The sequence below is a fragment of the Varanus komodoensis genome, unplaced genomic scaffold, assembly GCF_004798865.1.
Source record: "Varanus komodoensis strain SLA01 unplaced genomic scaffold, ASM479886v1 scaffold9, whole genome shotgun sequence".
NCBI classification, from domain to species: Eukaryota; Metazoa; Chordata; class Lepidosauria; order Squamata; family Varanidae; genus Varanus; species Varanus komodoensis.
Window position 1 is genome coordinate 36948592 of NW_025336598.1, and position 24994 is coordinate 36973585.

General features: G+C 40.2%; 1 protein-coding gene across 2 annotated transcripts in view; it reads right to left on the minus strand.

Moving 5' to 3' along the window:
- Positions 1-3476: 3476 nt before the first annotated feature.
- GALNT13 (polypeptide N-acetylgalactosaminyltransferase 13) overlaps positions 3477-24994 on the minus strand; it is a 173023-nt gene continuing 151505 nt past the window's right edge. Inside the window, exons 10-12 of one of the 2 annotated variants that reach the window (XM_044418045.1) lie at positions 23504-23638; positions 16813-16842; positions 12899-13084 (exon numbers count right to left, since the gene is read on the minus strand). In XM_044418045.1, the coding sequence (XP_044273980.1) occupies positions 12899-13084; positions 16813-16842; positions 23504-23638 (351 nt within the window). Of the gene's footprint in view, positions 3939-12898; positions 13085-16812; positions 16843-23503; positions 23639-24994 lie in introns of those variants that run through there. The other variant, XM_044418046.1, reaches the window with a different exon arrangement.

The following is a 24994-nucleotide window of genomic DNA, read 5'->3' on the forward strand; positions in this document are numbered from 1 at the left end:
GTAATTGCCTCATCTGAGACTGTATTTAGCATCTACAAATGTGATGCAACTAAAATTCATATGATCAGATATGATCTTCATTACTTTCAAGTAAAAAAAATTCTGGACCATGTTGGTAACAGTACAGTTCTCTTTTTGAAAGGCTATTTAACTACTTTGTTATTTGATTAAAATACTGTTCTTGGGTCTCGACAGTCCAGAGATAGCCTTTGAATAGAAAGTTCATTACACACCTATTTCTTGCTCTTCAAGTAATTCATGAAGTTGTCAAGGATGAGGAACTTCTAATACTTTTCAGTGCAAGCCTATGCACGCCTACTAAGAAGTACTACTGAGTTCAGTGGGGATTACTCCTAGGTAATGAGCACAGGATTGCAGCCTCACTTTGTTCCATAGTACTATTCTTACAATCAGAATATCCTTAGCTCAAGCATTCATCTAGCTTTGTGTTTCCTGTTGTTTCATGAGAGCAATCAAGAGTTCTGAGATGTCGTCAGCAATATTTCTGTATTCTGCTCTTTTCCTTCCATGTACAGATATTAATCAGTGCTCAGTGCATTGCTGTGAAATCAGGAACAGTTGGTTTCAATTTACAAGTGGGAGAACAATGACAACATTTTCCAAAAGCAGGTTTTAATTTTGATCCTTATGGATACTGTGTATTTTTGACTTCAAATGTGAGTAATGGATGTCAAGTAACTGGGAAACAGCCAACTTTTAACTGGTCTACAAAACACTGAATGCGGGCAGCAGAATTTTAGGAAAGCAGCAGGATTACAATCCTTTTAACAGTTTTAAAAATATTTTAAAGATAGTATCAACCTTTACCAGAGTCATACAGGAATGTGACAGCAGAACTGTGGCAGAACACTTGATAGTCAACTTGGTAGTAGGATTGGGGTGAGCACGGGACATAAGAGCACTTGACTAGGATGGTATCCTAACTAAAACGAGTAGCAAACAGCATCAAGGTGGCTTTTTACTACTTCCTAGTATCCTTGTATAAATGCCTTGAAACAGTTATGTTCCCTTTAAATTCTCCTTTTAAATTATAAATGCATTTTAGGTTCATTCCATCTAACCCCCCCAGCAGTACAAAACTTTCTTCTCTGTGCACAGTATGTTTACTCAAGTGTAAGTTTTCTGTGTTTAGTGGGATTTGCGGCCACTGCTTTCTTATATATTAAGAATATGTGGCCCTCAGTGTGCTCTCACACACACGTAACTTGAACAGACTTACACACTATAATGGCTTTGAAGCAGTTCAATATCTGGGTTACTCTGAACCTCTAGATGCAATTTGGTTACTACTACTCTAGTTGCAAAACACAACAGGATCTCTATTGCTCCTAAAAGGGTGCAGTAGAATCAGGCAGACCCTACTCCTGAATGGAGCCTAGGATGGTAAGATGCCACTGGGCTCCAAACAGACAACCTGGTACAGTAACACAAAGCTTCCCATTAGACATTACATTAAGTTTGCAAGTCCTCTGAGCACACCTTCTAGGCAACTTTGTCTTGCAAAATCGTGCACATGAGCACACACACCAGATATATGGCCTCCAGAATGCAGACTCCAGCACCTCACCTGCTGTGCCTTCAGTACTCTAATCCATCAGTCTGTCCGCAGACCAGGTAGCGAGTGTGGAGGATGCCATCCATAATGCAACAATGGGTTAAGCCCCTGGCACAGGCTTCATTCTTTTCTGAATCCCAGTTTCATACAACATATTGTCCAGCAGTGTGGTATGATGCAGCAAGACTTGCTGCACTCCAGTACCCCCTGCTTGTGGCGGGGAGGGAAGCCATCACCGGGCAACTCAAGAGGAATCAGGTGAGGCCAATAACACTATGAATAGTCTTATATAAGAACTCGGTTAAGACTCATAGCTTTAGTCTAGGCAACTCCTCAAGATAAAGTGTTGAACAGACCTGTATCTTGCCTTATCGCACATGGCATCTGACCAACACCAGACTCTCCCTGATGACATCTCCTTTCTCACAAGGTTTGTCTGCCTAATCTAGCATCTGAACTCCAGCCATTCTCTGAAGAGGGCTTATGCCTCCAGATCATGGAGTCTTTGCCTGTCTGCCCACCCACCCAGTAAGCAGTCTACCAGCCTATTCTTTTGCCTCTCAACCTCACTGCATCCTGACACTACATTAGCATACTTCATGGCAGCAGCATAGAGCTTTTCTACAGGTGGATGGGACAGAAAAACAGTAATATTCAACCTCCAAACAGGTAGCATTAATGGTGTGGCAGGCCTCCTTCACAGCAAGAGTGTCTAGGCCCAAGGCCTCTGGCTGAGATGTGAAAAGGGCAGGGCTACTCACTCTCTCAACTGCTTTGTGATGGCAACACTGGTGAATCCATACTGTTCAGAAGGGCCCATTCATCTCAGACACTGTGGCATGACAACTGGCTTGATATACAAACCATATGTAAAATCCAGCTACAGGGAGCTTATTCTATACACCTCTATAGCTGATATCGCTCATGATAGACTTGACCTGAGAACCATGCATATTCCAAAGTTTGCTGAAGACTGCTCCCACAAACACAGACAGAACAATATGCCATATAATTGACATTCTTTTTAAATAAAATAGTTTATTATTTATGCTTCTACTAAATTTCTAAAGCAGCTGTGCTGCGGGCCATAATCTTACTAGATATGCTTTTAATTAGTCCCGTATTCAATACTGTCATATGTAAAACTGTTCAACGTGCTAAATTTTGGAGACTTAACAGGTGGAAGCTTTGATGTTTTCAGTGGGTATTAATGAATTGTTACAGATGTTTATAATACCAATAGCAATATTTTAAAAAAGCAAAAAGTATAACCAATATGGAAAGGCGAGTACTTAATGTACCAAAACTTAACTTGAACTCAGATAAAGTGTCCAGTGTAAACCTTTTATAAGAAGAGTTTTTAAGGATTTTACCTCCATATGATTCTGTTTGGTACCTTCTATATTTTCACAAATGGGGGTGGATGAGAATTGGCCAGAGGCAGTACTATGTTTCACAATGGCTTCTTCTTTTCCAAGGGTATTTAAGTTACCTGTGGACAGCATACATTCTAGTTCATCATGTCACCTTTTACTGTGAATTCAATTTTGCATCACATCTGCCAGCATATCCTTCATTCAGTGTTGTTGATTTTACGAAGGGGATCATAAGCAAGTACCCCCTGGTATTATACATGAAAAACATCCATTATATACAGCAAATTTACTGCTCAGAAATCCTTTCAGCTGAGCAATCCAGTGGTTATGTGTAGCAGCAGATTATAACTAATTCTTCTGCTGTTGCCATGAAGGACCAGTACAAGCACATCAACTCAATAAACAAATGTCATAATCATTCACAATGCAAGTGAATTTCATAAGGCATTGAACATTGTCACTTTCAAGCAACATTACATGACAGAACCAACAGCAAGCCCTTCCCCCCACCCCGTCCCCTTGGAGTTGAGCACTGCAGTTTTTCATGAGTTGGATTTCCTCATGAATATCATGTCTTGATAATAATGTATGTTATGGTATATGAAGCACTTATGTGTTCAGCTGAATGAGTAAAAAAGTCTGAGGGGGAAAGTGCAAACATGCTTTCAGCAATAAAAAAGTGGGTTTTTTCCCTCACAGGCGGGCTTTTCGCAGAGCCTCCAAAACCCTTCACTTCACTGCTAGCAAGGGGAGGAGGAGATCCTTTCATTCAGTCTAAATGAGTGAAGTACCAGCGCTCCAGGACCTTAGGCGGCCTGAGGAAAGGCAGCAACCCTCGCTTGGCTTCAGGCACCCAAGGTCATGTTACGCAGAAGCCACTGCTGGGATCGGCTTTCGCTGCAGTCTTTCATGGTAGGGACCATTTTGTCATCCTCAGATGGTTCATCAAGACACTGGTTGCTGTTAACGTGCCTCAGGGTCAGTTGCTGCAAAACAGACAAAACAACCAACAAAACGCTCATGGCTTCAGTTTTGAATTGTTCCGCAATTACATCCAGGGCATTCTTGGCACACGGCGGAGCCACATAAAGGGCTTTTTTAAATGGCAAGCGCTGACTGGCACTCTGCAGATATGTTGGGCTTCCATCAGCTGCACCAGCATTTCCAAAAGCCAGGGATGCCGGGGATGCCATCCAAAATGTCTAGAAAGCATCAGTGGGGGAGGTTGTTTGTCAGCACTCAGCATGCCTATCATCATGTCACTTCTCATCATTTTTAGCTTTCATAATAAAAGATATGTGACAGCAGCGGAACATTAACATCACAACTTTATCGCAGTCAGTTTCATAAATATCTCACACACCATTCTAACATCAATAATTCTTTTGGGTAAAATGAGAGGAGACAACGAGCACTGGCTGGATTTCCCTCTCTGTGGATTTTACGAAGTGCATCCTTCCTGTACAGTGCAATTTGTTGCAATTATACCCTGGCCCAATATGTCCTGGCTTTGCTGCAGACACAAACCAGTGCTTTCGTCTGTTGTCCTCTGCCAATGGCAGCCTTTTCACTGACTGGCAAATGAGTACTTAGCCCTTCTCCCAATCTTCTTTAAAAAAAATCCTCTTGCACACACCAGTCTGCAATAAGCTCCAAACATTTATCGTAGGAAATGCATGCTCTTAAATAATATTTATTATTTATTATATTTGCATCCCACCTTTTTCAAGGAACTAAAGGTGGCTTACACAATTCTCCTCCTCCTTGCAATATTGTCCCCACACAACAACCCTGTGAGGTAGGTTGGATTGAGAGTCTGTGACTGGCCCAAGTGAGTCTGTGACTGGCCCAGTGAGCTCCATGGCTGAGTGGGAGCAGAACCCAGATTGCCTGAGCCCCAGACCCACACACTTAACTACTACACCACACTATTTGGAGGACTTAGTTTTGGATATAACCACTAAAGTGTCTCAGTCAGCCAGCCAGCCAGCCAGCCAGCCAAAATGATTTTAGAGTAAGGCACTATTAAGGCTTAAGGATTTTTAAGCAGGTTACATTGATAGCAATCACTTCCTTTAGCTGCTGCTTAGATGTAGCTCTCAAACAATCTCCTGAGATTAGGAGACTAGGACCTGCTTAGCCTTGAACACAGGGACACTCAGCTGACTGAACAAGAGACTTATCTGTCTGTATGTGCATGCATGCATATGCGTGTTAACAACACTTTTCAAAATACCTGCTGTGCAACAACCATTTGGTCCCCAAGCCAGGCACATCTGAAAGGCAGAAGGTTGCGTGGTGGTGCCCCCCTTGGGGATGAGCAGGAGGACCAAAGCAAGGGAGCAAGAGCACAACCCAACTGTTTCTTGGCTACCTGGTTTGACAGGTGAACCCACCAGAACGTCTTAGAATACCAGATTAAGTACATCATTACATAGATTGATGATCCTCCTTAGTGGATGAGAAACCATCCTAAAAAATCACCTTACAATCTTTACACTCGGGTAATATATTGCAACTTGACACCAGTATTTCAAGTTTAACGTTGATTCTGAGTTCAGTAGTTCTCTAATAAAAGATGAGTATTTGCCTTAGTATTTCAAGACATTCTTTACTTTCACAAATGCCCCCTTTAAAAGGAGCTTTCTTACTGCCCAAATGCATTTTTGAAATTATGTTGTTTCATTAAATGATGCATTTTCTATCTCAAAGCCTCCTTGCTTGCTGCAACATGGGACATGGATGAAGACAGAGGAAGAATTCTTTTGCTTTCTGATCAAATGCATCACAAACTTGGTATTATGCTATCAATAAAATCCAGGTTTTATTTTATTCAGTAAAATATTATTAAAATGTTTTATTTTGCTGTATTTGAATGGGAAAGTGACAACTGTTTGTGGATGGCAGAATTATTTCCTTTGCAAATGTCTCTTCTGATTCTCAACTCTCCCATACATTCTCCAGCAATTTCTTAAAGACCAAGTGTCCTAGTTCTGGAATATCCAAACTCAGTATACCAATTATCGACATAGTCTTCATGATGGAAAATAAGTGGAAGCAATATAATTTATAACACTTGAAAAGCTCCCAACATCCAGATATATCGTAGCAGTTTCGGAACCTGTGCATGGTGTCTTGCAAAGAAAGCTACTCCATCCCTAGGGAGTAAGGTATTTTATTTCAGAATCTGAATTTCTGTGAAGCACCTAAGAACTTTGTCTACTGAGTGGAACAAGTATGGAAGGAAGGAATAATGAACAGATGGATGGACGGGAGGAAGGTTCTTTTGGTACCTGGGGCAGAAAATCCATCAAATACTTTTTGCCCACCTTGGCAGTAAACCAACCAACCAACCAAACAGAATACACTAACAGTGTTCTGTCCTTACAGACAGTAGACAGAAATAGCTGCCCTGCCCTGCCCTGCCTCATGGAAGGGGTAAGTGGTTTATCTAAAGACCTGGGCAATCAAACACAGCTTTTTAATAGGTTTAAATTCAACCTGTTGCTGTTAGAGCACATGCAGTCTGCCAGGACAAGGAAAGCTTGAACTTGAAATTTATAAGGCTGGGTTGGAATAGCATATTACACAATTGTGCACATACGCACATAAACCTACTATGTCATATCACTGGTACTTCCAACACCGTACTGTTTATTCTGATTCTGACTAGCGGCATCTCTCCATAGAGCCTGACAGGTGTCCTTCGACCCAATTACCAGTGACCCTTGGACTTTCTATGCACAAAGCATGTGGACTGGTATTGAGCTAAGGCAATTTCTAAGGCAAGACAGGATGAAATTCCAGAGCACTGTGAAAAATGCTTACTATAACAACCAAAGCTATGGCATCAGTTCCATTTAAGAGAGTGTGTGTTTTTTTTAATTATACAACTCACAAAACCCTCAGCAGCACGGTATATTTTAAACTGTTGCGCTGCCTTTCACTCTAGAAATGACCAGGAATGAGGTTTATAAAGCACAGCTTCTCCTGGCCATTGCTGTGCATTGACACTTTGCATAACAGGCTTGCAATGCTGAAGGTGACAGACTGAATTGTGCCAAAGGAATCGCTGCCGCATCAATGCTAGCAGCAAAATGCTAGCTGCAAAAATGTCTTTACAGGCTATTTGCTTGTTTGTTTGACTTTTTGCTGTTTTAGGACAGGCTTGCATCTATGATCTACCAAGCTCAACGTAGGCTACCAATGCAGGCACTTGGCAACCCACCAAGTGTTTGGTAAACCTGGCTGCGGTCCAGTTAGAGACTTGCAGGAACAGTCTGGGGCTGCTGCTCTCAGGATCAAGTCAGCTTTCCTAGTTGGTGGCCTGATACAGCTTGTTGGAGGGATGTTCCACAGGCCCACTTTACAAGACTTGGGGGCATTCTTGTAATCACAGAATTCTGAATCAGCAGTTTTATAGAATAAAAGGAGCTGTGGTGTTGCCTTAGGGCAGTGATGGTGAAGCTTTTATTGATTGATTGATTGATTGATTGATTTATATCCTGCCTTTTTCCTACAAAGGGCTCAAGGCAGCTTACATCTCCTCCTCCATCTTATCCCCACAACAACCACCCTGTGAGGTAGGTTGGGCTAAGAGTCTGTGACTGGCCCAAAGTCACCCAGTTGGCTCCATGGCTGAGCAGGGACTAGAACCCAGATCGTCTGAGTCCCAGTCCCATGCTCTTAACCACTACACCACACTGGCTCTGCAACCCAAAACCCACTTATTTATCGCAAAGTGCCAACACTACAATAAAACCTGAAAACAAAGGTTTTAGTTTAGAGAAAACAACTCACAGCCAGTCCAAGCAAACATACAAATATCCTTGGCAGTGCACTAACCGGCCATGCAAAAGCTCGGATGAGTTGCGGCTGATGAGTCATGGCTCATGATGTCATCGCCTGGCGCCGCTACTCCTTTCCGAGCATGTGCATGGCCCCTATGTTCGCTGTTATCCGATGTTCAGCTGCTGGGGTGACTTGGCTTGCATGCCGATAGAGAGGGCTCTGTATGCCCACTGTGGCACATGTGCCATAGGTTTGCCATCACTGCTCTAGGTGCTCAGGAAAGTGCAAAAGTGCGTCCCACCACATTTCTGGAGAAACAGTAGCAAATCATGCATTAATTAACCAAGACACTATGAATTATGACCACTACTGCGCTAACTCTACCCTGGGGCACACTCCTAACCCTAATATAGGGCTGAAAAACCATTGGAAATAAGGCAATTTTGAAAAAACCTTCCTTTGGTAGCTTTTTCTGCACAGTTCATCATTTCTGCCCATTCTAAAAACATTCCAACCACCAAAATCACACCAGGACACCTCGTTTTTCTAAACCCTAACCCTACCCTGGGGCACACCCCTAACCCTAATATAGGGGTAAAATACCACTGAAAATAGGGTGATTTTGAAAAAGCCTTCCTTGAGTAGCTTTTTCTGCACAGCTCATCTTTTCTGCCCATTCTAAACACATTCCAACCATCAAAATCAGGCCAGGACACCCAAGTTTTTCTAACCTTAACCCAGTGATGGTGAATGTTTTAGAGACCGAGTGCCCAAACTGCAATTTATCACAAAGTGCCAACACTGCAATAATACCTGAAAACTGAGGTTTTAGTTTAGAAAAAACAATTCACAGCCAGTCCAAGCAAATATCTATCTATCTATCTATCCTTGGCAGCACACTGATCAGTCATGCAAAAGCTTGGATAAGTCACAGCTAATGAGTCACGGCTCATGATGTCATTGCCTGGCGCCGCTACTCCTTTCTGAGCATGCGCTTGGCCCCTATGTGTTCTGGTAACCGATGCTCGGCTGCCAGAGAGACACTGGGGCGACTTGGCTCAGGTGCCGACAGAGAGGGCTCTGCCTGACCGCTGTGGCACGCGTGCCATGGGTTCACCACCACTGCCTTAGGGGCTATTTCATGGCTGCAGTGCTGGGACAGGCCATTTCTATTTTAAGAATTTCTCCAATCAAAATTCTCCCTGCTCCTGCCCACGAGATGCCAATAATCTCACTGGGGAAAAGAAGAGACTTTACATTGGAATATTCAGGGGAGATTTTTATTGGGAATCCAGAAATGAGTTGTTCTGTTCCCCAGCTGTGTAGCCTAAATCCCTTCACATACCAACATCCACTACAACAGTTTTTAAGGACTGAAAAGGACATCTGGCAACCCAGTCATGGATTTCTTGTATCATGTCCAGTTTGATCCTCTGGCTTTGTGTGTACCTGTGCATTGCAAACAGTTATGACTCTAGAAATCAATGAAGCATATGGATCTACTTCAGTTAGTGACCTTGTGGCTCCAATCTGCCCAATAATCAACACTAACGATTTGTTTACACAGGAGCTGAATAGTAAAATCATTCAGATGTGCAGGCTCTTATTTAATTCTCAACTAATAGATGGCATGAAGGAAAGGAAGAATCATGAGCTATGATATCTCTGCAACAACAGTTGTTCACCTTTAATTTTTGCTTCATGAGGCCATTTCACTGGGAAGGTCATAATGATGACTTCACCCCAACATCTAAGCTTTTGTAAAATAATGGCATGTCACTTCATGTTGCGACATGTATCACATTTTGCTATTTTTTGTTCTTACACACTTTCCAGGGGTAAAGATCTTTAGGGAATATCTCCCCTTAAGTTTATTTGCTTCTTGCGGTCAGCAAGCTGTCACGCAATTCCCAAAGACAACTCTGCCACTGTTACAGCAAGTCACTCAAGGCTATTTGACTTTTGCAGTATGCGGAAGGGAGCATATAGTCTTACACATCCGCACGCACACACTTGCAAACTGCAGCACTAACCTATGCGGCTTGTCTGCCAAATTACTCTGCCCATAGAAAAATGTTCAGCATGTTGACCAATATATTCTTGGATTAATCAGACTGGTGGCATTGCGTTTAACTAGATTAAACAAGCCTAGAGAACCAGGATGCTTCCCATCACCTGTTCATTTCTATTAGTTGTATCATTTCATGTCCGACAAACATACAGCTAGTTTTTTTAATGGTCTTCTATAATCACTTATTTTCCTGTTCCACTATTATGTATCCTATTACAAAGTGCTTTCTTTGTTTGGTCAACAACAAACTGCACTGGTAAAATATTACCAACAAAACTACCCTGTGTCTAGAATTTCAAGATTATTATAGTGCAGCAACGTCAAGCTGTTTAAACACTCATAATAATAATTTTTTAAAACCTGCTTTCTTGCTGAAACCTATGTAAACTTGTTTAGAAGAACAACATCCAGTCAGTCAAACAAAAGCAGTAAAAAGGGAAATTAATCATACAGTATTAGCAATTTGACGATGTATGAAGGTGTGGGAACCTCTGTTAAAATAACCTGGGTGCAAGTTTAGCATTAATACAAAGGTTTTAAAATATTGAGATTCAGTTCTAAGGAAAAACTGACAATTGCCTTATAAAGAATGTTTTTTAAATGTTTTGGGAAAAGACCTGAGAATTCGTGAAGCAGCATTCAGTACTACTAGTATGTCATGCCAGTGGGACGGATCACCATTGCAACAAGAAGCTACAATTCCCAAAGCAACAGGAAATGAGCTGAAACGCTGATTTCTAGAAATGAACCAGTCAGCAATAGGGGAAGTAGGACTCCTCACAGAAGGGAGTCCTACTGACCTTTCCTATGCAGGAAACTAGCATTTCCACTCATTCCTACGGGGATGCAAGGGGCAGGGGCAGCACTGGATACTCTCCACCGTGCGCGCTCCTTAAGTAAGATACAAACCGATGGGCAGGTTGCTTTTTAATGTGACATTCGTATGATGCTTTTAAACAGTTTTGCAAATGACATCAACATAAAAAATGCTCGGTGTTTATGCCACGTTTCTGAATATCTATAAAATCTATATGAATGTTCTCATGTATTTAATCATATTTACTTACAGGTTTCTATGATGCTTTTCAGGCACTGCTTCCAGAATGGCAGACATAGAATTTCATAAAACATTTTAAAAACACACATTAAAATGAAAAATATCCCTAAAAAACTTTTTTTTCTAAAGCACTGGACAACTTCCAAAAGCACCTTTACATGCTTCTAAAATATTATGAGAAGGAACTAACAAGCAGCTTCTACCTTAGGGATTTCTAACATAAGGTTAGAAATTGGTTTCCGTATGATACTGCACATGAAATATGATGTCACTGACCCATGTCACACTTTGGGAAAGTTTATACAAGAGAAGCATCCAGGTCTTAGGCTCTTCGATGTGTTAAGGATTCAGACCAGCACCATGAATTGGGCAAAAAGCACAGTGACAGGCAAAGTACTTGCTTCATTCAGTAGCCCACTGGTCACCATTTGGCTAGTGGCACTGTGCGCCAATTAAATTTCCTATGGAGTCACTATGGATAGGCCCATGTCTAAAATGCACGTGGATAGAAGTGATCAGGTCACAATCATTCAGCAAAGGGTACACCCAGCGTACAAGGTGAAGCTGGTAAAAGTTACTAAGGGACATAGTGGCCATCTGGGCTTTCAAACTCTCATTCAAGGACAACATATTCCTGCCTACAAATGACTTTTCCCCTTTGTGTTGGATCATTAAGGTTCTCCTTGCTATCTTTCCATCTAGTTATCCTAAACTTACATATCCTAAAAAGCAAGGGCACAAGAGAGAGAAGAATGAAACTCTGGAGCTTTAGTGTAAATATATTTGATTTAAAGTTATATTAAACTTTTCTCATCTAGATTCTTTTCATTCTGTTTTTTGACAGGCTGAATCCTCATGACTGCCATTGTTTTCTGCAGGTGAGATGCCTTGGGAACAGAGTTTCATAAGCATGAAGTGTCTGCATCACCTTTCAAAAAGTGGAAACCAAGTTTTTGAATGGTGGCCCAGAAGGTAAACACGTTCCACCTAAGCCTCACTTTTAAAGGGATTCATTGAGTAATGAGGAGAGTATAAACCAGAATAAGAGAAAGTGATCACATAGCTAATTTCAAGTGGCCAAGAAAAGGTACAGCAGTAATCATATGCTTTCTGGTTTGCAGTCTTTGACTGGAGTTTTTTTTTACATAAGAGTTAGGACAAGGTCTTCATTGAAGCATGCATTTAACACATGGTACTTACCCCTGAGCTGGACTGCTGATGTTTGTAAAGCTAAACCATGTATCTACAGTTAGCATATATAAACTAAAAGTCAATTTGTTCTTGCATTCGCATTGAACCATCCATGTCATCGACAGAACTGAGAAGAGGCTAAATAATACGGCTGGCTCACACCACTCCACAGACATCAATTCAGCATGGATGGTCACCCAGTGGCAAAACCTCTTAGCATACACCCGCTCACAGCTTGATCTTCTGTACCACCGCGCAGCACCAGCAGTACATAAAACAGTGCGCCAGAGCCCCAGGAGAAGCAGTGTGCCACTCCGTGCGGCAATGCTGTACGTGGGCTTCCCAGTGTTCTTGCACTAGTCTTGCGCTCATGCTGTAAGGAAACTAGGCTGCCTTCTCCTGTCGCAGAACTGTATCTATTCTCCTGGCATCGGTATAGTGAGCAAGATGCCATTTTAGCTGTTCAGAACAACACAGTCCTATACTTCGGTTAGGACTAGTCCATTACCGTAGCTTCTAGGAACTAAAATATTTCATATCTTTAAACAGAGTACAAAACAATTATACTTTCTATTTCATGTACAGCTTTGGGAATAAGGAGGATTAAACAAAAAAAGGAGTTGAAATACATCACAGAAGACAATCAAATTTGGCTTTTTACCCCAGCTACATGGCAGTAAGTAAGTGCAACCACTAAACTGCTATTTCTATCTCTATGTCGAGAACTCAAGCAGGGGAAAGGGAAAATGAGTGAGCAATAGAGTAAGAGAAAGAACAAGAAAGGAAGGAGCATTATTAGATGATTCCATTCTTTCATACCAACCTCTGTACAGCTGTTAAAGAAAATAATCAGTGGGACTGTAAAAAATGTTCCTAAAAACTTCCAGCCGTGTGTAGTTTCTCAGAAGCCACCTTTGAAAGCGGCTGCCGCTGCAAGTCTCCACTGTGGGACCACGGGTGCCATCCTCTATGCTGCTTATGGTCAGACACGACTGGGTAATGATATGAAGAAATGTGTGCTTCTGTGCAACGGAAACAAGGTACAACAAACAGAAATCACAAACAAAGAGAAGGGACTTTGGGAATGAAAGGGTGGACAAACTAGAGTATATCATATTCTCAAGCACAGCTGTAACATTTAATCTTCAAGCATGTCTAGTAATGACATAACTTGCATGAAATTATAAGAAATGGACAGAATTAATGAATTCAAGAAGTTCACTTTTAAATCCAGGCACAATGGGTGTGATCTGGGGAACTATAAGCAAATTTCCACTCATGCAAGAGGGTTTTCCTGACTTCCTGTAGTGCAGACCTTTTGTTATGGCCTGGAATATGTGGCAGTTTGGAAAACTGATCCCCTTACCTTGTGCAAGCAAAAATGCCTGCCACCCAAGCAAAGGATCTCTGGATACCTACCACAGTTACAAAAAACAGCTCCTAAAACAACATGTTTCAGAGTTGTTCCCCAAGAACAAGACTAATTGGACTACCATTCATTAGTTACATTAGCTGCAAGTCACATGATCTATGTTTCCATTGTCAAATTTGGTTAATCAAGAAGAATACCTGTCATACAAATATCTACCTCATCTCACTGATAGTCTTCCTGGTGACCGCATTTGAAGTAAACCATTTATTTTAAACTAGTTGAACATCCATTTATATGTTCCAGAAAAGGAGCAACCTAGGATTTTGGTACCACATTGTCTAAAACTACAGGCGAGGATCACAATTTTTGTTGTCATGCTTCGCTTTTGAGAAAAAAAAGGTTATTTCTATTAAAAAAACCTCTTCCCTGTAAAAACCTCCTATAGCTAGAAAACTAGGACACCATGGAAACTATTTTTCTTGTTTGGTTTTTTATAGGTAAGGAGCACACAAAATGCGCTGTGCAGCAAACCGTTTTTGCAGTCTTCACCTGCTCTACCTGTGTGATGGTGACGCTGCGGACAGGGAGCCGGCGTCCCCTGCTTGTTTCTCGACTTTGGTGGCAACTGTGAGGGAGCATGACATGTTTCTCAGGCAGTAATTTGCACTCCCTGAAAAACTTCTCATTTTGGCATTATTTTTGCCCTCTGAAGAGGTCATTGTTCAGGGCTGAATTAGCCCACCACTGGTAAATGCACTTGGGAGATTCTCTAACATATATAATTGATACAATGCAACTGAAAACAGGCAAGAAATCCTTTCTTTTGATCCAGGGATCAATCTAGATTCAGTAGTAAGACTCACATGCTTACATGAACTTCCTCTTTTATTTGAACGGAGAAGGAAATCCATCTAGTTAAAGGAATGCATGCACAGCTCTGCTTGCTGAATGGATCAGCCAGCAGAAGCTATTAACAAACATTTCAGAAGGCAGGCGTTCTGAAAGGCAACATCCAGATCCAATAAACTCAATTGGCCTGCCAAAGCCAGTATAACGAAAGTAAAGCAACACCTGCCCAATTTCAATAGGGCCGTTCAATTGTGAACATAGGATTTGCATGTGGGAGTTCATATAAGAAACATGGAACAGAAATGCAACTATTCCATAAATCTAGAAAGGAACATTTATACCTTGCATTTGTGTTAGTGAGAAAAATAATAGAGGAATCCAAAACAGCTTATCCACAGTTCACTGAACAGATATGCAGTTTAATGAACACTGCTTATTATGAATAATCAAAACTATATATTATGTTTGTTCTGACATTACCTTCTGCTTAGTCATTTTACTGTTTTTAAAGGAAAGCTAAATGGAAAAAGTAAGCAACTATTTCCCCATAAGCTTCATAAATAGCATTCCAATACACTACAGCTGCATTCAAGTAACACATTAACATTTTAAAAAATGAAACACAATTGCTTAGTGGTTTTTGACTAGTAAGTCACTGCAGCATACCATTCTATGTATTTAGAGTGTACTCGCATGGAGAAAAATGAGACAATTCAAGAATGAATGTCCTTATAATGTCACTTTGGGTAAGCAGCTGCAGCATCAGTTTTCAGTTTAGTTTCATTATGTATCTGAGCTGTATGTTCAAATCCCCTCCTTTTTAACTCACAAAAAAGAAATGCTATATGAATAAATTAATGGGAAAGTTTAATAATTTTGCATATTTAAATATTTCATAAACATATGTTCAGAAGATTCAACAGACAATTATAAATGAAGTAAAATGCTTCTGCAAGATATCAAATCAAAAAGGAATACAATCAAACACTCAGTCTCCATTAAAGTGTACTGAATTCAGTGAAGCTAAGCTCTTCTCAAATCCATGCAAAATGCTCTTGTTCTATTAGCCTTTTACTTAATCCTGCCAATTTGGAAGAAAACAATGGACCCCATGAAATTGTTAATCTTGCAGTTTGCAAACAGAAGGAGTGTTGCAGAAAGTAAACAGCCTGATTTATCCAGCCCTCTTCTGCTTGGCTACCATAGCTTTAAAACTCATACAATAGAGTGTTGTCAGATATCTGAATAATCTACACCATTAAATGGAAACAGCTAGTGCTAGCCACTGCATGTGTGCCAAGAATTATTGCACTATCCTGTCAAATAGTAAAAACTCTCTTTCCTTGCTGCTCAAAATAGCAAGACATGTGTTGGCAGTACATTTCTGAAAATATCGTTTCTTTTATTAGGTTTAAAAATGCACTATAAAACCTCACATGCAAGCTCCTTCACTTACATTTTAAACAGTTCTCCCATTTGCCAGGGACTCTCTTGCCCAAATTCCCCACATCTCAGAACTGCACAGTAGGCTAAGCAAAGCTGAAAATTCTGCCTAGTTCCAGGTAGCTTAGAAGTGCTTTAGTTAGTTTTAAAAGTTAAAGGTTTCCCCTTGACATCAAAGTCCAGTCATGCCTGACTCTAGGGGGAAGTGCTCATCTCCGTTTCCTGGTCGAGGGAGCCAGCGTTTGTCCACAGACAGTCTTCGTGATCATGTGGCCACATGACTAAACACCGAGGTGCACGGAACGCTGTTACCTGCCCACCGAAGTGGTGCCTTTTTATCTACTGGCATTTGCACGCTTTCGAACTGCAAGGTTGGCAGGAGCTGGGATGGAGCAACAGGGACTCACCCCGTTGTGCAGATTCGAACTGGTGACCTTTTGATCAGCCAGCCCAGCAGTACAGCAGTTTAAACCACTGCACCACCTGCATCCCTTGCTTTAGTTAGTTGGTTCAATTTCCATACTACCTAATAGTCAAAGCTCTCTGGCCAGTTCTCTGGCATCAGCATCCTGATGCCGTAATGGGTCAAGTCAGAGCACAGTAAATTGATCAGTTCCTTTCTCTGGAATTCTTGTCCCAGTGTACTATGTTTAGCAAAGGATGTATTCAGCAAGATCAATGGAAGTGTTGTCTCTCATCTCTGCAAGGGCAGGAAAGAGCCATATTTGAAATTTCCTTAGCTAGTCTAATTACACATTCCAGGATGCCATAACACCATACAGTTGAAATCTGAAATCTGAAAAAAAAAATATGCAGGCCATATTCAAGGAAAGGACATTCTGCTCCTTTCGAGCAGCAAATATGCTTCCCTCCCTTTTTTGGGACTCTACAAACTAAATGCACTACAACAAATTATGTCCATCTACTGACACTGTCCAATGCATAACAAGAAATTTAGGGTCTATCATAAAACGCAGGTTACTGGAAGTGACTAAACAAGGGTCACATGCATCACCACAGAAATAAACAGGATCCTATACTAGTCTAGAATCAATCATGGGGATTACCAGTTTTTAATGCACTTACCTCAAAGCTGTATTCCCATTTACCTATATACTGACAGAAGCAATGAGATGTGGCAGTCAAATTATAACTCTGAGAAATGTAGTGAGCGGTTAAGTTTGTTTCATTTGTACATCATCGCCACCTCCCCCCCTCCTCATTTCACCCAATAGCCAAAGTTCTCTAGGCAGTTTACCATAGCTCATAAACTATACAATAAAGCATTGTTTTCCCCAAAATATAAAATTTAATAACAAATTAAAGACAGCTCAAACAACATATAGAGAGTAGACCTGTAAAACACTAGGGATGGGTAGTCCTCTCAAAACCTTCAGTATTCTTGTATGTCCTGAAATGCCTCAGCATAAAGGTAAAGGTTTCCCCTTGATGTTAAGTCCAGTCATGTCTGACTCTAGGGGGTGGTGCTCATCTCCGTTTCCTAGCCGAGGGAGCCAGCGTTTGTCCACAGAAAGTCTCCGTGGTCATGTGGCCACATGACTAAACACCGAGGTGCACGGAACGCTGTTACCTTCCCACAGAAGTGGTGCCTTTTTATCTACTTGCATTTGCATGTTTTCGAACTGCAAGGTCGGCAGGAGCTGGTATGGAGCAATGCGAACTCACCCCATTGTGCAGATTCGAACTGGCGACCTTTCAATCAACCAGCACAGCAACACAGCGGTTTAAACCACTGCGCCACCTGCCTCAGCATAAAGGGCACCTTAATCTGGCGCTGAACAAATGACAAGGTTGGCACCAGGTGGGACTCAGGCAGGTCTTATTCCACAGTTGGGAGGCTACCAATGAGAAGGTTTCCCCATGTTGTTGCCCTCTGATTCTCCCTCTGAGCTGGCACTCAGAGAAAGGCCCCAGATGTTGACTGTAGCATCAAGGTAGATTGCAGTTGAAATACTGTAAAGTACTGCAGTTATAAGGTATGCAAGGCTTTATGAATTAAAATCAGCACCTTGAATTAGGCTTAGAAGGCTATAGGCATCCAAGACAAACAGATCAAAACCAGTCTTGTATGTTCAGATTGATGTGTCCCAATTATTAGTCTGGCTAGCACATTTTGCACAAGCTGCAGCTTCTGAACAGTCTTCAAGGGCAGTCCATGTGAAGATCATTTCAGTAATCTGGAGATCACCAGACCATAGATTAGTGAAACCAGGCTATCCTTGCCCAGATAACTGGGCCCACAGCTGGAATTTGCAAAGGCACTCCATGCCACTAAGACCACCTGAGTATCAAACAACAAAAATGGTTCAAGGAAAATCCCAAAATTATGTATCTGCTCATTCAAGGGAAGTGTAACCCCATCCAGAACAGGTTGAACACCCTCCATCTGGCCCAGAGGAATTACTCACTAGAATCATCTAAGCCATGTCTGGATCCTACCTCAGTTTGTTAGTCCTCGTCCTAGCTACTGACTCAAGCCAGGCACTGTTTTAGTACAACCGTAGCCTAATCTGATGGAAATGAAAAGACAAAGTAGCACTGCATGTCATCCACACACTAAGCGGTAGTTGCTTGATCGTGATTTCTAAGATCAACCAATAACATTCATTTGAGTTACCATCTACTCTCCAGTTGGCTAAAATATAAAAAGGGCCACTTGACTGCATTGAACACTACCCTAGAGACATTGAGCTTTCAAAAACTGAAAGCTCGAGGTCTCGATGCCCTTAAAGTTAGATCACTGGTACTAAAATGGTATTTAAATTTAGCTGCATCATCTCAGTATTTTAGCAATTTGTGTTAGTTAGTAAACAAATAACCTAACAAAATAATAGATATTAAGAGATCCTACCATTATGGAAATTAGCTGAGATTTTTTAAAAAAAACTTATATCTATTTATAATGTATTAAATTACTAATAAAACACTGTATTTTAAACATAGTTTTAATATAAACTACCCATCCATATAACTAATAAAAGGTGTACAGAACTGCACAAAACAAACACAAAGAAGAAAAGAAACCCCCACCAATGCACCAAGCCTCATGCCTGGCAAAAATTCAGTTTTCCTTTAAAATCCATAGAAAACAGAACAAAAAAATCTTAAACCTGGGACAGTTATGGCTAAGGCAAATAAATAGATAACAACACCATTTTAAAAAGTATACATTTTAAGGCAGGCCATGTATTTTTGAAATCTTATTAAATGTTTTCATGAAATAACAACTCATTTATTAACATGGGTTGATAATAAAGAGCCAAATCTAATAAAATATTACAAAGAAAAGTAATGTTGAGCAGCCTTCAGAGAGATCCTTTTTCCTTTTTCCTGGCTCCATCTAATGGCTAATCTGGATTTTACAAGACATTTGTACGTTCTCTAGGCTTTCACAACGTATCATCAAGAAATCTATGACTAAATGTGTTCAATTATATAGAATGTCAGCTTACTTTTGATAGACTATTCTAATTGTTCCTAAACACAGTTTCAGCTGAATACAAGCATTAAAATATAACAAAATGAATTTTTAAAAACACTTTTATGGATGGAATGCTTGAGCTTTAGTTCTATTAGTCATTTCTTAATTGAAAGATTTGTTCACATTTCCCTATCATAAAAAACAGTTCTAAAAAGAGTCACAGTTTCTAGATGGTGCACATGGTATCCATTTCTTTGCTCAAAAAGAAAAATCTCTTTTGCTTCTACCCTCTCCATTATTTGTTCTAGTAAGCACCCTTGCTATTTTTTAAAAAATACACTTTCCAATTAACATATAGCCTACCCTTCCGCACAATTCCATATAGTGCAAGACTCTTAAATCTAAGTTCAAGTGCAGATGTTTTGACTTTCAGGATCCTTACAGAAGGGCCTGACGAAACTGCAATGGATTCCTGTCAGCCATGCAACACTGGAAAAAAGGGGCTCATGGACAATTGTCGTGTCTCATCATTATTTTTTTTTCAATATTGCAAGAAAGGTGCGATTCTTATGATATCACTTGCTGCTTTCACCCTCTCTGCATGAGAAGACCAACAGTGTCAGTCATTATTCACATTAGCCAGCCTGGAACAGTGGCAGATAAAGTGGCCTGCATTTGATGGAACTATGTATAAATGTACCTGTTTCTGGAAGATGATTGTTGGAGAGCATATCAAAACAAACATGAGCACGAGAACTAAGCAGCTATTGAAACAACTCTGGGTTATGCTGTGTGAAAGCAATAATGTAATATTATTGCAGAAGCAATAATAATTATTTTTAAATCCCAAGCTATGATTATCTCCTGCAGCACTGTTAAATTCTTTATTACAAATGAAAACAATATAGCTCAGCTACAGCTCTGCTCAAAGAAGCCCCTGCTCCAAAACTCAGTGACCAGGTATGGAGGGTATTAATCAGAGAAGCAGGTAGAAGGCCCATAGTAACTCGAAAGGACCTGAAAAGATCCAGAGCTGAGATGGGATAAACCATCAATTGGACAAGGATCACCTGGATGCTCCACAAAACTGGGTCTTATGAAGGTGTGGTAAGAAGAAAGTCATTGCTAAATTAAATCCGTATTAAAGCCTGATTTTGCCTTTGCAAAAAGTCATGTGGGAGGCAAAGGAAACATACTGCAAAAGGTTCTCTGGTTTGCTAAGGCCATGATGGAACCTTTTGCCCTTGCTGCAAAGCGCTTTGTGTGGTGTAAAGCCAACAGCACTCAATGCCCTGAGATCGTCATCTCCATAGTGAAGCAATTTGATGGCAGCACCTTGTTGTAGGGATGCTGTTCCTTATCAGGAAATTGGAAGTTGACCAGGACTGACAGCAAGAAGGTTAAAACCAAATGCAGTGCAATTCTAAAGGAAATCCTGCAAGGGACCTGGGACTGGGACAGGACAATGACTCAAAACATACAGGCAAATAATGCTGGAGTGGTTTCAAAATAACCACTACCTGTAAGCGCTACCTGAAGGAGTGCTTACATCCATATACGCCCGCCCGCCCGCCCCCTGAGATCTGCGGGAGAGGCCCTTCTCCGGGAACCCTCCATGAAGGAAATTAGGAGGGTAGGTACTCGGAGGAGGGCTTTCTCTGCGGTGGCACCCAATCTATGGAATGCGCTCCCCAGAGAGGTCCGCCTGGCGCTGAAAAACAAATAACGACGGCGCCAGGCGAAGACCTTTTTATTCAAACATCATTTTAATTGCTAATATTATTTCCTTATTTTATTCTGTGGCCAGGGTGACTTATTTTAGATTGTAAATTCGTTTTATATTTTTAATGTATTATATTTTAATGTTTTGTGAGCCGCCCCGAGGCTTCGGCGAATGGGGAGGCATAGAAATTTTCTAAATAAATAAATAAATAAATAAATAAATAAATAAATAAATAAATAAATAAATCCCAGTCAAAGTCCAGATTCAATCCAACAGAGAGCCTGTGGCAAACCTTGAAATCCATTGAAGCTGATGAAGCTGGAACAGGAATAAATGGCACAAACTGCAAGATCCAGATGCATGAAGCTAAAAGAGACTTATCTATGAAGACTCACAGCTGTATTTGTTGTCTGAAGTCAATACTGGGTAGGTGCTTCTACCTGGTATTGACTCAGGAGGGTGAATACTTACGCAAGTAACCAAGTATGCAGAAGGCACTCAAAACTCATTGCATAAATCATACCTGCAAATATTATTTTAAAACAGGCATTTGTTTCTCTTTCAGCCTGCTATATAAACTTAAAGGGCAATTTGCCTTAACTAAGGAATCTGTGTTTATCAGATTCTTTGCTGTGGTCTTTTTTCCTGCTTTATCTCAACAGTTTTGGGAAACAGTGAATTAAATAATGGGAAGAAAACCTTAACTACAGAAGGAAAATGTTGCATAAAGAAAATGTATCTCCTCCATACATGATTAGATTATCAATAAAATGGTAGTCTCTCAGAGGAAGTCTGCATGGGAGTATCCCAGGCTTTATATTGAACTGGAAATGGAAGGAATTGTCCCTGGGAAAAGATGCTGTGTATGGACTACAGGTCCACACACTACAGAATGGCAGATTCAAATGTAGGCACTGTGTGCTTTGGGAATTGGAAATGATGAATGGCCTGATCCACAGAAGCATGTGTAGAACTCTTGACTACTTAGAACGTTGAGAAGCTTCATACATAAAGTGCATGATATCACTGGTAGCCTAAAAAGAAATCATGCAATCATGGCCGGTTGTATTCAGCATTCCTCTCTAGCTGTGGCCATGTTCACTGCTTTTCAGCCCGTAATATTTGGCTTGTGAGAGTACCTGAACACATTCAAGTTGCCATCTGATGTCACTATATGCATGTGCTAAATACACATGTATGGACTATCCCTGATTCCTGAACAGTTTCCAGCAAAGCAGTATCAAAATATTTGCGCTCTTATGGCAAAATTGTGGCAAACATTTCTGTCTTTGTTTCAGTTCTAAATCTCTTGAATCTTCCTATCTATTTATAAAACAACGTTTTTATGATGATAAACTTGTACTATATTTTGTGCATCCCAAATATCCCGTAGCAGTACAATTATGCACCAAGTCACAGTATTTTGTGATACTGCATATTTTAATGAGCAACAAAAATGAAAGCATCCTTGAAATAATGAACAAGGACTCATATATTAGTGGCTTATTGGGAAGCAAATGAATAAAAATTACAAGTTCCAAAAATTGCTATATAAGCCTATTTTCAGTGTGAACTAGAAAGCATATTCTTGCTTCTGGAATCAAGCCTGATATTCATTTTCAGCTGCTGGAAACACTTCTATTTGCAAGCTCATCATAAGGGTATACAGCCAATAAGGTGTCCTCAATCAATTTTATAGCTTGAAGTGCTATAAGAAGAAATTCACACGAAGGCTTCTAGTCATTTATAGCTTTATAATTTGAAAGAAGCTTCCTCCATAGTGCTCCAAAAGCTTTAAGGGGACTAGCAGAGACCCTGAGGCACTTGTATAACATCCATCTGGTCACCCACTATCATTACAAAATAGAGCACCAGGCTTTCCTGCAGCTGCAGTTTCCTAACAAGTAGTCCAAGGCATAATTTGTTACAATGATATGAGGAGAAGGTGAAATCCTGCATGACAGGTTCTCGATCTGACTTGAGAAAAAGGGCTACAGACTTCATAGTGGATAAAACAATGAAAATATTCCAGGCTAAAGATTGTAAGCCTAATTAACTGAACATTCATTCTGATTCACCTTTCCACTTAATATAATGTTGTACTTATCTATATGTGCATACACATTTTTCCTCCTGGGAATTTAAAATACATAATAATTGCTTCCCTCCACTATGTGGCATCCTACACACCTTAATAACCTTAACAGAATACACATATACGTGCATATACACATTTACAGAAACCCCAAATTTATTTGTTGTGTATATATCTACTCAGCACACTCATCAGTTTAGATGTCTCTTGGATTATTTCAAGTGAGCTGGTAAAAAGGGTTTAAGATTAATGGTAGGATAGGGCAGGGCTGGATAAGAGTGAAGTTCATTTCTTCCTGGCTAACCAGACAATAGGAGAAAAGGCTACAGAATCTGACAGAAGATATCAAGCAGAACCTTTGGCAAAAGCTTTCTTATCAGACTGAAATACATCACACAGCTTTAGCTTAAAGGATTAAGTTTGGGGCAGTGCTTACCTCTCTGCCTCAGAATGCAATCATATTTGAATATGATTAATAAAAATATGTTTAGTTTCTCTGCTGTATTGGAATACCCACCTCAGCATCATACTCCCAAAGTTGATTTCCTCTCATGTGGTGACACTTTAACATAATCACAGGACCGTTGAGTCTGGAGACATCCAAACATAAATCATCTGTGCGGATCTCCTTGTCAGCAGTATATGAAAATACCTGGAAGAAATGAATGGCTATAATATATGCTAGTCCTTTTCCAGAACTATTTGTCTACCCATGGCCAATGAAAGGCAGTACACATAACAAACTCTTTTGCTATATAATAGGTATTAGCTAAGGAAATGTGGCTTCCTTACTGTGGAGCAGCCATAATTATCCTTCCAGATACTCTGATTCAGGGAGCATAGAGAGAATCCTCTCTTGATACCAAAAGTTGTGATGGGGATGGGTACCGCCCCTGAGATTCAGTTTCCTATGGACAAGGGTGTGTTACTAGATACCAATAGGAATGTTACAATTGCCATTTCAAACATAACTTGAAGGTTACAAATAATTTGCAATTATACCCTAATTAAATACCCTAAAACAGTTTAATTAAACCAATCATTTTTTGTTCTGATATTATAATTATATCAGAACAAAACAACCCTCAAGTGACAGTATAGTGATGTATAACAATATATAAATAATACACTTTAAAGAAAGATAGAAATCTTCATATATCCATCTAGACACTACAGACAAAGATCTTTTCTACATGAGGCTGTTAAACTGAATTATCTATATTACCCAATTGAGCCTCTATTACCCAATCAAATTGAAATCTAAGCACTATACAAAGGGCATTTCTTTTTCTACTTTTCTGCTACATAATCTCTAGGTGGCACTGTGGTACAGTGAAATAACACTAATTCAAAATGAAAAATACAGTTTCCTTTATTTTTAAAAAATAAATGTCACATTTTTCCTGTTTTGAGAAAAAAAACTTGTCAAAAGTGCTTTTCAGTCACGGACACAAAACTGGAAGAGCACTATTTATAAAAAGGTAAATAACACAAGTAGGGAACTGCAAGTGCACAATAAACGCAAAAAAGTTCTAAGTCGTTTTCCACATAGAGACCACTTTTAGTCAGATATTTTACACATAACATTTGTTATCTTAAACTGTGTCTGAAATTTGATGTAATGCATTCCAGTGGACTGTCTGAATTAAAAAATAAACAATCATATTATTAGGGCTGCAGTTACCTGGAAACCCAGCAGAGCTTACTTCCACATAGATATTGGATATCCAAGTGCAGAAATGCCCTTTTTAGAAACTCAGAACAGCCCTCAAAAGCAGCCTTAGAGAAAGTTCAGTAGAACACTCTAGCTTGCACGTTAGGACAACCTGGATCACTAACATCAGATAAGTGCTAAAGCATCATGAAGATGAAAAATACTCGAGGCCACCACTGGAAACTACAATTGCCATGGTGAATACAAAAAATGCAGCAAAGTTAATGTGAGTGATTGGGGAAGCCTGAATTCCACCGAGTTGAAGAGAAATCTCCCATCACTACATTCTGGGAT